At 38.0% G+C, this 16,887-nt stretch overlaps 1 protein-coding gene across 1 annotated transcript in view; it reads right to left on the reverse strand.

Moving 5' to 3' along the window:
• The window catches only part of SLC49A4 (solute carrier family 49 member 4), a 76,001-nt gene that overhangs the window by 41,439 nt on the left and 17,675 nt on the right, over nucleotides 1-16,887 (reverse strand). The window contains exon 2 of the mRNA XM_072874022.1: nucleotides 13,424-13,517. Coding sequence (XP_072730123.1) covers nucleotides 13,424-13,517 — 94 coding nt within the window. The remainder of the gene's footprint in view (nucleotides 1-13,423; nucleotides 13,518-16,887) is intronic.

Here is a 16,887-nt window from a genome sequence, read left to right on the forward strand (position 1 = left end):
TACTCTGGTGTCATTACCTCAGATAAATGGAGAAGCAAATGTTCTCTTCAAAGCAATAAAGGAAAAGGGAATAAAAGGGAGTTTCTTTGCAGAAAAAAGATATCATGATAGGATATAAAAGTAGAACAGGTGTAGTAGCAGGAAAGCTTTAAATTACAAACATCTTAAACCTGATCCCTTGCCTGCATAAATCCCAATGGAAGATTTAAATTTGTTATGGGCAGATCCAACATTGAAACACTTCAGCAAAATACTCTGCATATTTTTTCACTGCATTATTTATTTTTATTTACACACTCAGATGAGCTCTATGTGCCTACAGATGAGGAGGCCGGGCTGTTGAGGTTTCCAAGAGAATCGTCTTCTCCAGCAATCTGGCCATTCTCAACATACTGTTGAAACAGCCAAGCAAACCCAGATTTTTCTTGTTTTTCACACTCATTGGGATTTAACAGATAAGACTGCTGACAGAACAGAGATAGTACTTCCAAGCAGTGAAGTCTCTAAGAACTTTGGCTTAATATTAGTACAATGAGCACATACAGAAAGGACTTTTTGAAGGCTCTTCTACATGTGGAAGTCAGCCAGAAACCTTCCACTTTGACTTTTCCAAAAAGTGATCAGCCGTGAAAGGCAAAAGCATTTTGGAATTTATATAAAAACCTCATGACTAAAAAACAGCTAGCAAGTCAAACAAAACATTGCAACCCTCCAAAGTAGACCTATCCATTGTGCAATAAAATGGTGGCAGATGATATTTTTAAATGGGTGGTGTTTTTCTAAGCATAGCAGGAACTCTATGTTATTGCTGCAAGACTTGAGTTGTCAGACATAAAAAGCTACGGCCTGAAAATGGGGAAACATAAGCTAGCATTTAGGCAATGTTTCAAGCCACAAATGGTTGAATAATATACAGTATAGCAGGAGTTTTTTGTAAGCACACAAAGGAACAAAATATGCAAAAGAAATGCTGACAGACTCTTTATCAAATTAACAAATGAGATTGCAATAAAAAGGAATAGATGCTACTGATTCTCAGTGGATTAAAAATTAAATTTTAAAACAAAATTTATAAAAATATACAGGAAAAAAGAAAAAGCTATTACCTATCATCTGAAGGAAACACTTTCCAAGCTGGGACAGAAGTAATATCCACTCTTAAATATAAGCCATTGCAACTTTTTTTATTTTTTTTTAAAGTTCATATAGCAAGGATAGATTTCATTACCATTTGTTCATGATATGCTTCAGATGGACATCACCAAGGCATGGTCAGGCCTTTTTAATGCTTGTTAAACTAAGCCCCCCCAATAAAAGAAAATGAAATCGTTTTAAATAAATAAAAAGCACTATCTAAATAATGCTCTGGTATAGTTTTCTGGAGGACACACTACATGAATCCCTTATGGTTACTCTCCAACCCAGTGTACTTTGGACAAATCAAGGTATCCTTGTGCACTTTGGTATTTTCATTCTACTTATCTCACCATGTCCCATTTGCTTAGGGACATGGTGTAGTGGTGGTCTTGGTAGTGTTAGGTTTACAGTTGGACTCGATGATCTTAAAGGTCTTTTCCAACCTATACGATTCTGTGATAATAAGTTATTCTCAAATTTATCCTAAACTGTTCCAGGGTATTTGCAGACCTATGCTACATCCCCAGAAACAGCTGCATTTGAGCAGCAAGTGAGGTAACTACTGCAACATATAAAGATTTCATTTCAGTATTTCCTCTTGCTCCAAAGTGAATTTAATGCTTAAATTGTGGTTTTGTTATTGTATGCTAGGAAAACTGTATCACCACAAAATAACCTTTATAGCTATAGGTGCCATGCTAACACTTCTGTTCACTTATACCACTATGATAATATAGTTTTAATTCAAATACGCCTACTCTATAGAAATCCTAAGGGCAAATAAAACTCACTAAAATCAGAAAAAAGTACAATAGTTTTCCTGCAGTGCCTATGGGCATGTAGGCACTTCATCTGGTAGAAGAAGAAAAGTTTTGTAAAAAAAACTAAACAAACCACCAAACAAAAAACCAAATTCATATATTGTGAGAATTATATGTACTCTTTTCATGTACTTACACTTCAGATTTAGATTATGTCTATCAAACTCCACCATCTGAATGAAGCTCTATAACTGACCTCTATGCTCGAGGGAGACACAGATGTTAATTTTACTTTGCAGATCCAAAAGGAGAAAGTAGTATCTTAATCCAGAACTTTAATTCTACATTACTTTTCTGCCTTAGCGTTTTTCAGAGAAGGTGCCAATTTTTGTCTCTCTGTAGGTCTCTTGTGTTGGTGTTCTCCTGCCTGGTGTGCTGTCTGTTCCCATGGATTTGCCTCTCCACCTGTATTTTTGGCATTTACCAAGCCTGACATTATCATCCAGGGTAAAGCATCTCTTACCTTCATATTGCTTAATTTTTCAAATCTAACATATTGCGGTTAATAAACACTATTTTCAGACTAAATTAGCACTGATATACAGACTACTACCTCAAATCCCTCTGCACATGATAACAGCCTAAACCTTATTTTATCTGTTTTTCAATACTGGCTTGAATTAAGCTACTTTTTCTCTGAGAAAAAGATTATTTGCATTGTTCCTCTACACGTCCTTAACTCATTTCCCTAGAGAGGCAGAGACGAGAGATTCAAAACGCGATTCAGTACATTTACTAAGTTGCTACTCCGGGAGACATATGTAGCAGCCGCTCCATCTGACAGAGAAATATGAACACAACAGTATTGGTGGCTTTTTGCTGTTTGTTACAACGTCTTACCATCACTGCGCTCGATTTTGGCCTCACAGCCCATAGGAATCTCCTCTTGTACACCATCAGTGCTAAAAATTGCTCCAACACCAACAGACATTTGCTTCTGTTACTCCCCAATTTTCTTCTTGTTTCTGCTACCGAAAAGGTGCAGAGAACAACTGCATTTTTCCCTGTCACTATTTCAGTTTCATTCTGCACAACAAGATTTCTCTTCCCTGAGAAAAGGGCTAACAAGATAACTTTAGTTCAGGACCCTACCCAGATGGAAAAATATTTTTCAGTCTTATGACACTAACAGGGTAATTTCCACCTGTTATTTATCCAGCTCTGCTCTGTTTTCAGATGCATTATTTACCCAATCATCATCTAATTATTTTCATGTATCAAAAAGTAGAAAGTTATTGAGTTCAAATAACAGAAAATAACACAAGAGTAGAAGGCTTTTTAATCACAATCATGAAGAGAAAATTGGGAAAAAATGACACCAGAAATTCATCCCTGACTTACAAAATAACTGATGACGGTCTAGCTTAAAGCGAAAGTGAGAAGGTAAACATCTACCCAGAATATCTTATTTCTAACCATTTCAGAAACCAGGTCAGGGACTCATTTTGAAATTTCAAGGTTTTTGCACACCTGACCTCTACACTAATGAGTTTTTGTGCTCTTCCAAACTTGTAACTCGCAGGTGAACACGAGCCCTTTACAAAACAAAACAAAAATTATTTCAGGACTGGTAGTAAATGCTAGTGCTAAATATCATGTGCCACAGCACCACAGTAATGGATACCTTATACATTTACATTATGTATATATCTATCTATATATAAAAAAAATTAATACACAGATGTATATACACAGACACACACCCTTTGCACAAAATAAAGATCACATTTTTTCCTAAACTGGCATCTGAATTGCAAAAAGATAGAACAAGGGGTAGTTCAAATATAGCAATAGAAATTAGAGAAGAAAAACTCTTTTTGTACTATATTGTCATCTCTTTTCCAAATTTTTGTCAAGTCACATTATAAATAACTTAAATTATATGGTTCTCATCACTTCCCTGAGAGAAGACTTTATATGAGTATTAAGAAGTAACCTGGTTATACCTGCTTTATTCACTCCCCGCTGTCACTGTTGCAATATCCTAACAGGCAACAACAACAAAAAAAACCATGTAAGGCTATAAATGTTGAAATTACAGTATCACTGAGCAAACTGGGTATGAAAAAAAAGTGAGATTATACAGGAAAAGTTTTAGTGATTGATGATAATACCATATAGTTAAGATGGGAAAGAGTTTCCATTTACAGTTGGCTTTATTTATCTTTTTCTCCCTGTACGGGTTGAAACTTTTCATGCACGGTCACAGTCCATCAGGTATTGGATTTGTTAAGCTATTTAAAAGCTGTGTGTTAAGTAAACACTTTTTCTATGTAAAAACCCCAGACATTTAGTGTTTCTACCACAGTATGTCTCATGCCTGGACTTAAGAGAATTTTAAATTAAAGAAAACCTCATTAGTTTCCGTACTCAGATGGGGAAACAAAGGCAACAGTAGAGGGAAAATGACTTACTTAAAAAATGACTTTTAATGCAATGGATTTAAACCACAACACTAAAATAAGTCACCAAAGCTCAGTTCTAAAACAGATTAATTGAACTTGTTTTGGGAAGGCTAGGACTGGAGAAGTTGTATCGGTATTTTAGCACTGATTAACAGAGTGGGAAAAAAGTTTTCACCTTTTCTTTGGCAGGCAACACAGAGGAAGAGCAAGGCCGTCGGCCTCAGTGCATTGCTCTGACTCTCTAAACATGGATTTTATCTACCAGCCTCTGATGAGCCCCCAGTCAACTGGGAAATTAGGTTCTTCTGGGTCCTAGAAGGGAGGGGAGCTCATCTCAAGAGCCTTGTGAAGATGAGATTTTGGTGGAGGTTTTTTTCCTGAAACTTTTACCATGCTTTTCCTGCTAGCTGCCATGACAATTGACTGCTTAGTCACTATTCAAACTTCTATATAAATGCAATGAAAAAAAAAATTGGTAATTCAGTTTTGCCGCTGTTTAGCAAAGTGTGAGGAGCAACAAAGTCACTGAGAGCACTAGCCTGCTGCTGCACGAAGACAGCACTGTAGCATGCCTCTTATTCTGGAAAAGCTTAGTAGATTAATTGCTGATCCTAACAATTAACACAAAAAGGGATTCCGGATAAAGAAGTTAATGTTTTACAGAAATGGATGGCTGATTTTTCTTTCACATGCCTGACATTTTCACTTATTGAAAGAAGTGGATTGTTCAACTCCTGCTAATTTGGAAGAGAAATAGGTTTATATAGCGATTAGCTCATTGTGGGAACTACTGGAAGCAAATGAAAGAGACCCTTCCACTGGAGGACTTCAGAGCACTTTTCAAGTGCTATTGAATTTAGCCTCACTACATGGCAACAAAGCAAGTAAATACCTCTATTCTAGAGTGTCTACATTGATGTATGACGCAAGTTGCTTGCCCAGGAAAAGGAATATGAAAAGACATGGACTTATCCACGTTATACATGAGGAAATTTATTATACCTCAGAGGGAACTGATACCAGTTTTGTAAAGAACCACCTCTGATTTTTCACGATCAAGTTACTATACAAGGACGGAGCTTTTCCTTTAGACTCACAAAAATAAATACAACAAAAGAACCCTCTATTAATTGGAACCTTTTCAGGTACTTTTTAAGGCAAAGATAGAATTAGGGAGGTCAAATTCATGGTTTACAGCAATTCACTTCTATGGAGTATGGGGAGAACCCAATGCAAATGCTGTTCTGATCATAACCCAAAGAGAGTGCAGTAAGGCTCTATGTCTGGAAAAGGACTGGAAAGAAAAATACCTCTGGGTAAAGCAATGAATTCATCTATTAAAAATAACATTCTGAAAGATGAATTTCATGGAAATGCATTTCCTTTCAATATTTTCATTAAATGATATATTTATACTACAAAAGCTTTATGCCTTCTGGATATTCATGGATTGAGGCCATTAGCATTTTTTAGCTTGTTTTTGATGCATGAGACCATTGATATGTGGAATAATTTAAAGCTGTTTTTCCCCATCAGTAAGAAAAACTATTACAAGCAGAAAGCCTGAGTCACTGTGTGGTACATTATCTCCAGCAATAAAGTGAAAAAGAAAAGAGAAAAAACTTAAAAATGTACTTTTGACCATTTTCATCAGGAACTGGGCTCACGTTTCACCCCCTGTACAAACCATGGCCTCAGCACAGTTGGCTACATCATTATGGGAGCGGACCTGGAAAGGACCATAGCATCTCCCAGGCATCCCAGCCTCATGCCTCTTCTCCCACTCTTAAAGAAAACAGCAAACACATTTGCAATGGTCTAAAAAACAGTGAGTTTCGGTTTTAAATTTAAATGTAAAAGGTGTTGTGTTTTAACCCCAGCTGGCAACTAAGCACCACACAGCCCCTCGCTCACTCCCCCCTACAGCAGGATGGGGGGAAAGAGAATTGTAAGGGTAAAAGTGAGAAAACTCATGGGTTGAGGTACGAACAGTTTAATAATTGAAATAAAATAAAAAAATAGTAATAAAAAATTGTAATGAAAAGGAAAATAACAAAGAGAGAGAAAGACAAGTGACGCAAATGAAAGCAATTCCTCACCACCAACCGACCGACGCCCAGCCAGTCCCCGAGCAGCGGCCCCCCGGCCAACCTTCCCCCAGCTTTATATGCTGAGCATGACGCCATATGGTGTGGAAGAGCCCTTTGGCCAGTTGGGGTCAGCTGTCCCAGCCGTGTCCCCTCCCAGCTCCTTGTGCCCCCCAGCCTCCTCGCTGGTGGGGTGGGGTGAGGAGCAGAAAAGGCCTTGACTCTGTGTAAGCACTGCTCAGCAGTAACAAAAGCATCCCTGTATTATAAACACTGTTTTCAGCACAAATCCAAAACATAGCTCCATACTAGCTACTATGAAGCAATTAACTCTATCCCAGCCAAAACCAGCACAAAAGGATTGGGAAAATAGAGTTACTCTAAAACTATTATTACTGAGAGCCTGCCAAGAGAGAGACAAGGATTTGCAAGGAGAGGAAGCAGCAATCTCAGGCCAAGACCCTGACATCTCCGTCAGACGGAGGAAAGGGACGAGTCGGGCATACAGCGAGACCCCTGGCAGTACGGTGACGAATTCACTTACATCCTCAAATCATCACGCCATGTTATTGAGCAGCCATCACAGCTGTCACATGGCTGAGAAGAGGGTTTCTTCACTTAAAGCTTTATCCAAGTTTGAAGGATGAGGGCACATGAAATCAAAGCTTCTTTTTGGCAATTTTTTTTATTATTAAAAGTTGGGGGGGTTTTGTTTTTCCTTTAAAGCTAACCCACTCCACAAACCCATTATTAAAAGACTACATCTTTAAAGCAACACTAACAGAGGACACGCTCCTCAAATATGAACAGACCCAAAATAAACAGCATTGCTGTAAACTCAAAGTAGGCAATTACATTATGGGCTAATGAGGCAAAACATACCGAAACAAGTTATCAGGGAAGGGCACCAGGACCAGCTGCTACCAGGGCTGCCAGGGAGAAAGCAGATGGAGATTACTTAGCACAAGATAGGTCCTAAGTAGGATTTTTTAGTAAAAGAGTAGGAGTGTACAGGAGATAGTGCAAATTAGGGAACGGGGTAAACAAGACCTATTTAAACATTCCTGAACAATTTTTCTTAGGCCAGTGGAAGAGCAAGAGGGTGTTTTGATTATAATTCAGCAACTTTGATATAAATTCAATTAATAAGAATTCTTTAAGGACAGAAATTAGCCAACAGAATATGAGTCACAAGACTAAGGCAAAGAGCTCAATATGATTAAAAAAATTAAGCTTTCTACAGTTGAGGATAACACCTGCCATTATATGAGATGGAGCTAAATATCCCACAAAGAATACAAATTCTCCTCCCTTCCAGCATAGGCTTATACTAGCTGAGGCCTTGTAGAAATGCTGCCCATTAAATATTGCTGCAATACCAGGCCCTTTCTGAGATTTCAGAGTTTCATTTAGTATATCTACTGGATTTACCACTCCAAGAACTTACACAGGGTCTGTAAACTGCTAATTCAGCAGCTACCCTCGTCGCTGGGGGAGGCAGATGACACCTGCAGTGCCATGGCCAAAATCCAGCACAGGAGCAAGAGGAAAGAGTATTTATCACCAAAACTGTCAAGCAGCCTCCTTTTTCCACGAAGGCTGTTTCAGCTGAAGGAGAAGCCACTTTGGCTGCCAGCTGAGCGGCAGCGCTGGTCAGCGGCTGCCAGTGCACCACAGGACGCGCAGCTCGGGCAGTAGCAGACGGGACACTTAATCCCCCACCAAATCCACCGCTACCATTGACAAGTAAGCAAAGCAGGAAAAAATCATCGCCACTTAGGAACAACTCACAGGACCTCTCATCTAAAACAGCAGCTTTGGAGACGAGGTTAAAGTATAAAACCTGTGTACAAGATGAAGCTGGTGGAGGTAATAAAAACAAGCTAAACTGTTAAGTTACAGGGGCATAAAAATTAAATATTCCCCATGAGAACCTACCCGTGCATGACCTGTTTCCTTTTTTCCCCACTTACCCCTTTTTCTGATACTATGGATTAACCCAGCTCAGCCTTCCCCAGCACCACAGCCAAAGCACAAACCAGCAAGTGCCATCAGCGCCAGGCAAGTGCTCCATGTTAACATCTTCCTCCTGCGCTCACCGAGCTACAGCATACAAACAGGTAAGTTTAATCATCTTTTTACTCCCAGAACCATGCTTTAGATTAAATACTTTTTTCATTTCTCTTCTCCAGTGAGTTAGGGAGCACACAACATGCACCACACTCTGTCTTTGTTTCTTACAGGCAGATTCTTCTACCATCCTTTCCTAAAAGGCTCTTTTCATTCCCTGGAACATTTTAATCCCTCTTCTCCACAGCTGCTCAGTTTGGGGTGTTTTTTTGAGCACAGAAGTGTGTTCAGTATTGCCAGGGAATATGAGAATCCTAATATGTCTTGTCTTTACGGGAACTACCTCTTCTGAGGTGCCCCTTTGCATTTTTCATGCATGAGAATGGTGGCTCATGGTCATTTTAGAGTCAGGAAAGACAAATAATGAGATGATCCCATGTCATTCTTTAGGCTTTCAGGGATGAAAAAGGGAAAATATGGAACTATTAAAGAATAAGTCTAACAAGAATAAAATACAAACTAGGTTGCAACTAGTAAATAGAAACAAAATGTACCAAAGATGTGGTAAGAGCGAATCTTTAAATAAAATAAAGGAAAAACTTAACATCAATATATCTAAGAGTAGGCAAAAAAATTCAAAATCCTAAGAAGTGGTATTATTAAAGAAAAAAATCCTTCACAGGATCTACCAATTACCGGTGTGTCCCCCATAAACAACTTTGTAAATAACCACTCCTGTTTCCACTGTCATTCTCCATGTTATTGTTTTGCTGGCTTCCCAAGAAATGTTTTAATGGTACTTATTGCCAAGGAGTGCCCTCTCACTGCTGTGACTCAAGGTCCTCAATAACTACTTCTCTGTTGTGAAATCTAATGTGAAGGCCAAACACTACCAGCCCACAGCATACTAAGTTCTAATAAATTGCTTAATTAATATATTCAATACAAATGACAAATTATGTTACATCCTTTACTTCCATGTCTTTAATTATCCTGTCTTTCAAAACATTTTAAGTCGTCTTACATCACATGGTCAGTCTTAAAAGACACAGATTTATAGCTATGGGCTGATTTCATCATTTATTTCCTTCTTTCTTATACATTTCAGGTCATACAGCTTTTTGCCTAGATTTATTATTTTACTATCATATGGAAGACCTAAGCTGTGTGTAAATCTATTCCTAAACACAAAATATGAAATAAATATGAAGTGTCATGTGGGGGGAAAAGAAAAAAAAAATCCTGATTTTGTCTATTAAAAAAATGTCCTCCTAGTAATGTTAATGTTCAGGATAAAATAATCAAATTCTAGAAGAGTCCAATGAAAATATTCACTCAGTGCCAAGCAGTAGTCAAAAAGGAAAGGACTGGACAAAACGCAGGCAAAAAGCATCAGCAATGCTCTTGTAACCTTCAGGGAAGGGAAGAAGGTACAAGTTCAGGAATGGTACAATTTGATAACGTCTTTTTTTTTTTATGTTCTATATAATTTACATTAACTATGAACTAAAAAAAATAGGTGTGGCAAATGAGGTTTTCATAACATTTAGAAAGGAATAATGGTTTGGGGTTTTATTTTTAAAAGTCAAATTCACTGTCACATATCTGGCATATTTGACAAACCCAGAAGTGCATGGTAGGTAAGAAAAATTCTTTTTAACCTCCTTGTCTGTATGATACATACATTAACCTGACAGGTTAGTGGGCTGGGGAGGAAAGCAGGTAAGTAAGAGCATATGTTTATGTGAGAGGGACTTTACTAGTCCATGTATAGGTTGGTTCCTCAATCTCACACGCAAGTCCATACTTCCACATTTTCACCATGCCTTCAGCGTTCACTGAATTTATGCAGTTCTGGCACAGATTCCCAGTACGGTTTTAGGTCACACACTGGCAGAGAACGAAAATTCACCATAAGGAACAGCTGCTTCAAGAGACACACTCAAATGTGCAACCTGAATTCTCTCTCATACAAGTTGTGCATATACATGAGCATCAAATGAACTGGAAACAGAGGTTAAGGTTTGTGTTTAAAACATGACTGGAGATAGTCTTAGTCTGCTGTTACACGCTAGAGACAAAAGAATAATTACAGACCAGAAAGGAGCTTAAGAATGCACTTGGATATTACAGGTCTGTGTGAGATAAGGAGCATAAAGCAGTCAGGATTAAATGTCAGTCTTAACAGTGATTTTCTCACGTCTGTGATTGCTCCAATAGGTGACGGGCTTTAGTAGCTCTCCTTAACGTTAAATTACAAGAGCTTAGGGAGCAGAGACAGCTACAAAGTAGAAAAAAAACCCTAAACCTGACAAACCTCATGAAAGTTCTTGTAATTTTATTTATCTTAACTCTGACATAATTGTCCCATGGAAATTCTTCAGTACATTACTGCAGATTACCCAGGGACTGAAGGAACACATTACAAAACATGCAAAAGCTTTTAAAGAAATTCCAGTTACACTGGCTTCTGAAATACTCCAATATTAGCTTGTGTGTGATCTTGTCCATTTGACTGGCTCCGTAATGTTTAAACTGTCATATTAACACATACACGCATTCCGAATAAGTGCATAGTTTAGTGCTCAGCCAGTTGTTGCTAATGCATTAAGCAGTAATGCTCATCTCAAAAATATTATTTTATTTGGTATCATGCTTCAAGTAATTGATGAAAATTGGCCTTCAGTCTTAGCCCTCAAAGCAATGCAGGTTACCTGGTATAACATCACACAGTCTGTACAATTATTTACAATGCCTCAAGAAACCTTCACTGAAAACCATCCTTTTGCTTCACACAGTTAGCTATAATTAATTCTCTGTAGATTTTAAATCAAACTGTGTAAAAGATCAAACTACTTTCTCAGGTAGAGCTGCAATTCTTGAAAATTTCTCTTTTTTTTTTTTGAGTAGACTAAGTAAGCAAATGTATCAGTTTCAGCTGGAGAAGATGCATATTTTCACAGCATGAATAAATGAAATTAGTAACCTTTTCCATCAGGATTCTGCTCATGGTCTTTCTTTTTTTTTCCTATATAGTTTTCAGTAAAATGTATCATCATATTTTATACATCGCATCAGACTCTATACAGTCCACAGCCTTTCTTTCCCTAGTTAAATAAACTGTTCTTTGAATGTTTCTCCTTAGGCATTTATTTCATTGTTCTCCTAGGTCTCCTTGCTGCAGTTACACTGGAAAACCTTGTTTAAAGGTGATCAGAACATGTGGAAACTCTCCTTCCCACTCCCCAAATGATACCTCACATCTAAATCTCATTTGGGAATGTCTTCTCGGGTTCTTACAGTCTTCATCCTTGCTTTGGTAAAGCCTTTGGCAGCACAAGTCTTTTGGCATAAATCATAAATGAAAAGCTACATAAGACACCACATTTTATTGCATTTAAGCCATCTGGCCCATTTAAAAGATATATATATATATGTGTGTGTATTTAATCCAAGATTGGTCAGAATGGATGAACTGGATGTTGAGCACCCCTTAGCATCTTGAGAAAAGGTAAAACAAGGGCACAATGAGGACAGCTCTTCCTGGCCACCTTAACAGTACATTTTCACCTTAAAAGGGTCACTGTGAACGGTAGCACAATATGGTTAGTTCAGCCTCCCCTGCTCACAAAGTCCTTGAACACCACATTGAAATGGGCAACACTGGGCAACTAACATCAGGAGCATTCTGGGTTTCCTTATACGCTCACTAAGCACCTAAGAACTGAAATTGCATCCCCTCTACTCACCACACTGCACTTAGTTTACTAAGCCATTCAGTACATACTAGCTACTTACTCCTGATCAGGGTTAGTTTTACAATCAATGCATTTATTACATTCTCAGTCCTCTCTCTGAACCTCTTCCTTTGTTTTATCCATGGTACCCAGTCATATGCCTTCTACTTCACACCAAACATTTTCTATCTCAACTTAAAGGTTTCCAAGGTGATTTTCAGGGTAAGCAATACTAAGGAAAAAAAAAGGAACTTGCTGAAATAATACAAGGACTGCCTGGAAGCTGACTAGAAGCCAAGGGGAAAAAAAAACACATAAAAACCTTATTTATAAATAAGTGATTTTCTTTAACACTTACATATTATGCAAGCATAACTAGTGAAGATCTAGTGCTACTACTGTTTTTAAAGAAACAGCAAAATGTAGTAATGCCTTCATCCTTCAGCACGAGAGGCAAAAGAAAGTTAAGTGAACAACAAGTGATCCATATTCCCTGGCTGTACAAAACGAGTGCGATTCCTGTACTTACCAAGGATTCCCAGGTTCAGGATAGGTTGACGGGACAATTGAATTGTTTGGATTGTGCAATTTTTAGGAAAGAATCTGTCTCTATCACAAACTCTTAAATTGCATGTGTACGAAAGGCATTAATTTCAACCACAAAGAAAGTACAAGTCTACTTTGGAATGCAGACTGGAAGAGACTACATGAAAAAGGCCATTTTGCGTAAATTCATCTGTCTCACTGCACAATCCCATACATCCAATATGAGAAACATGAACTAATTATTTAACATTTGCATACAAATTACATATTTTTGGGTTTTGTGGCATGGTTCCCTGTGTGATCTTGGGCCAGTTTCTGAACCTCTCTAAATCTCTGCTTCCTTGTTTGCAAAGCAGATTAATATTAGTTATGCAAGGATGGGGTGATGCTTAATTAAGTCAAGTTTGTAAAGGGCTTTCTGATCTTCAGATACTATGTAGAAGGACTAGAAAAACCAATTTAAGAAGCAAAGAAGCATGTAAGCCCACATCCACACAACAAACATTTGGCGTATCAAATTCACACAGAAAATTTGTACTAACATTTCTTTGCAGTAGCAGCAAAAATTACATTAACAGAAAGTATAAAATATGTATATTAAAAATAAGTAATTCACTTACTTCTTCCTAATTTCTAGGTCTGAAACTGGGACACATCTCAGGCCAGCTCCCAATACCATGAGGGATGATGTTAGTAACACAGTTACCCTCAGACCTAAGATGAAAAAACAACAGTATTTTACAAGTTAAGTCAGCAATGTTGCAAAAAAAATGTTGCCTAGATATATGTATTTACATGCAGTCTCACAGAAGTAACGCGTATCTCTTTCAAATCATAAACACTTTGGTGCTGATATGAATTACAGATACATTATGAAATCCTGTGTTATTTTCTGTTATTTTCTATACTTACACTCCAGAATTACAAAGGCTTACTCTTGGCATACTATAACGCAGGACTGTACCCAAAATCTTACAGGCATTCTTGGAAGTGAATAGTGATAATAAAAGTATCATCAAAATGTACAATATTCCCTTTAGAATTAGAAGCATCAGGGAATATGCTCCAGTGTGTGATCTAGGTAGATCCAAAGAAAAATCTGGACTTGTACATTCTTTTCCAGCCACTTAATAAGAGCAGACACAGAACTGTTATTGTTTTCTTTCGTAATGCAGATATGCATTTCATCCTGAAGAAATAACCATTTATTCAGGGGAAAAACGTGTAAGTACTTTTTTTGCAGTCCTTGCAATTAGGCCAGGTTTTTGCTGCACTCAGCTCAAATTGTCAGAGGTTGTAAATACAGTACATTAGAAAAAAAGCTACAATTGCCTGATTCCTTGAATATGTTTTTTCCTCATACTGCTATTCTCGACTGAGAAGCGCTTAGATTAGAAACAATTTTATCTTAGTGCTGGAATTCCTTTTGCCAGCCGTTTACTTGCTGCTGCTAAGGTGTTTCCATCAGCAGCAAACAGAAAGAGAATGGTGACAGCTGAGGGGCTTAAGCTCCAGAATCTTGCAAAACACCAAAATCATAAATATGCACAATTAAAAACTGCTGATACAGTCTATATTTGTGAAGTCATAAAACTTGAAACAATTTCACAGCAACAAACAGAAAATAAAGGGCTTCCATGTTCTTAGCAGAACATAATAAAAGCAATTAAATTACAACAAACACGCAGTATCTCTAACATTTAGGTGAAACTAGTAACTACCCAAAACACAGACAGAAAAAGAACAAGTCCCTGTGATAACTCACCAAAAAAATGATTTTGATTCTAAAACTGCCAATTTTCAGAGAAGCGCTCCCTCTATGTTAATGACTCCTGTAATCAGTACAATTCAGCCAGTAGTTGCATTAAATATTTTGTCTCCATGTGAATTTTATGGGGGTTTTAGAGCATGCATGTTACTAAAATGTAGTTTTAGAGGACAAGACATCACTTTGCTCTTATTGCAATAGCTCTTAGTGAACCTCACTCAAGGGTATGCAACTCCTTGTGCAGTGCCCAGCACAAACCAAACCAAAGACAGCTCCTCTCTCAACCAACCTAGCCCAAGACAACCCAAACAAAAAGAGTTAATGTTACAGGTTTTCCGAAATGGAAGTATGACTTCCTTTGGTATGGCTCAGTCATTAACAAAAGGAATGCAACCTGCAGTCTGTGACTCTGAAGGACACCTCACATCCCTGATGCCCTGGAGAAGTATCAACAGCCGAGAACATTTGTTTCCTTAAAGGATTTCCAATGCCCGCCCAGACTTACTTGCTTGACTCTGCACTCAACCAGTACACGTTGCTGTTAAACTGGTTTTTCAAGTATGCGTGTTCAGAGAGCCCTAACTAAATGTCCAGATAATACAGCTGTTCAAAATCCTGTTGCTCTTCATGTTTGCTGGGCCACCATGTGAGCCTTCATGTGGCATGCCTAACCCCGTATTACCATACTGCATATGTTGTGGGGGTAATTGTTTGTATCAGGATCGCATGTGTGATGCTTTTGCCTTCTCTCCTGGGAAATGAATCTTTGTTAGCATTGCTTTTGTGCATAATGAGAACTTGTACGCAATGAGAATTAGAATTTTATTGATGGAAAATCGAAACACAACTCTTAACCAAAAAATCTGAAGTTTTGCACTTGGAAACGCTGCTGCAATGTTTCAGGAAAGCTCTAGTAATGTACATATCACCTTCATATCCTCCATGTAAACCACAGTCTTTTTGAATTACATTTCACAAAACACGGCACGTTCTGCCTTTCAGAAGACACAAGGACAGAGACAGCCAGCCTGGAAGGTCCTGCTCACAGGGTGCCGCAGGAGGCAGAGGCCAGGTGCAAGCCCAGGGCACAGTAGTAAATGAGTATTATACAGAAATTTAAGTTTAAATCATCACAGAACGCATGAGGAGTGTTTCCAAATGACAAACTTCTATTTGATTTTTAATTTTAAAAAAATATCCCAAAACTAAACAACACAAGCCAAGAAAAAGTTTTAATTTAAATCTGCAGAAAAGTTTCTTAGGAAAAACAACACGCAATTGGTTGAAAACTGAATTGGATTCCGAAGTTCCCCCCCAGCCCTAATTCTAGGCTTATCTTTAATGTCAACCTTACACATCAGGTAATTTTAAAATAAAATTATCAGTTAAAGCCTCACAATCAAGTATATTTGATCTCTCCAAACATTCTTTGAGTCCTCATCTTCAATACTATACACTGTAATGTTCCACTTCTAAATGTTTTGATTGCACAGATTATTCTTTGGCCTTTTTTTTTTTTTCCACCTTAACATGTAAACACACCCCTAAAAATTCCTTTGGTTAAAACTGCATGTTGAAAACGATGACGCCAAAGTGAACAAGTAAAAGACTGTCAGACAAGCAGCATATTAGACATTTTCTTTGCTAATTACATGATGTATTTCTAACCTCTAAGCACCTTCCCCTTCTACTTTGCTTTACATTTTAACTCTCCGAATCCATCCTCCTTTTCATCTTTCTTAGAAATTGGACTTTAATAGTATTTTTATAATTATTTCAGTATTTTTGCTTTGAACACTCCAGTGGCCCTTAATCTGAATTGGACATCTTGTATTACTCTAAAAGGTGCACCCCAGAGTGTTTCAGATAGCAGCATGCATCATGGGGACAGTAAACCAAAGTAACCAACAAAGCCTGAAAAAAAGCCTGTGAACCCTGCAAGAAATTATTTCTCTATTTTAGAAGATCTAAGTAATTCGCACAACCAAGATTTTTAATAGATGTAATTAACTTTGTTAATTTTACCCTGTAAATGCAAGCGATAATTGATGGGGGGGGGAGGCTACAGCTTCTTAAAATCCATCATCCAGTTTCCAGTCCCCTTCTATAAGAGGTTTCTGACACACGGCTGGAAAGGGAAGAAACGCCTTTAACGGGATTTTCTCCCAATGGAGGAAGTTTTCTGTTCTCTAGAGCCTTTCTCGTCAGCTGCTCATTCCCACCCTGCTCTTGCAGGAGGTTTCTGGGCCCCGCAGGTTGCACTGACTGTTGAGCAAAGCGTGGCCACGTTCAGAATGGCCAAACGTCATCGACAGT

The sequence above is a fragment of the Ciconia boyciana genome, chromosome 10 (genome assembly GCF_034638445.1).
Source record: "Ciconia boyciana chromosome 10, ASM3463844v1, whole genome shotgun sequence".
Taxonomy (NCBI): domain Eukaryota; kingdom Metazoa; phylum Chordata; class Aves; order Ciconiiformes; family Ciconiidae; genus Ciconia; species Ciconia boyciana.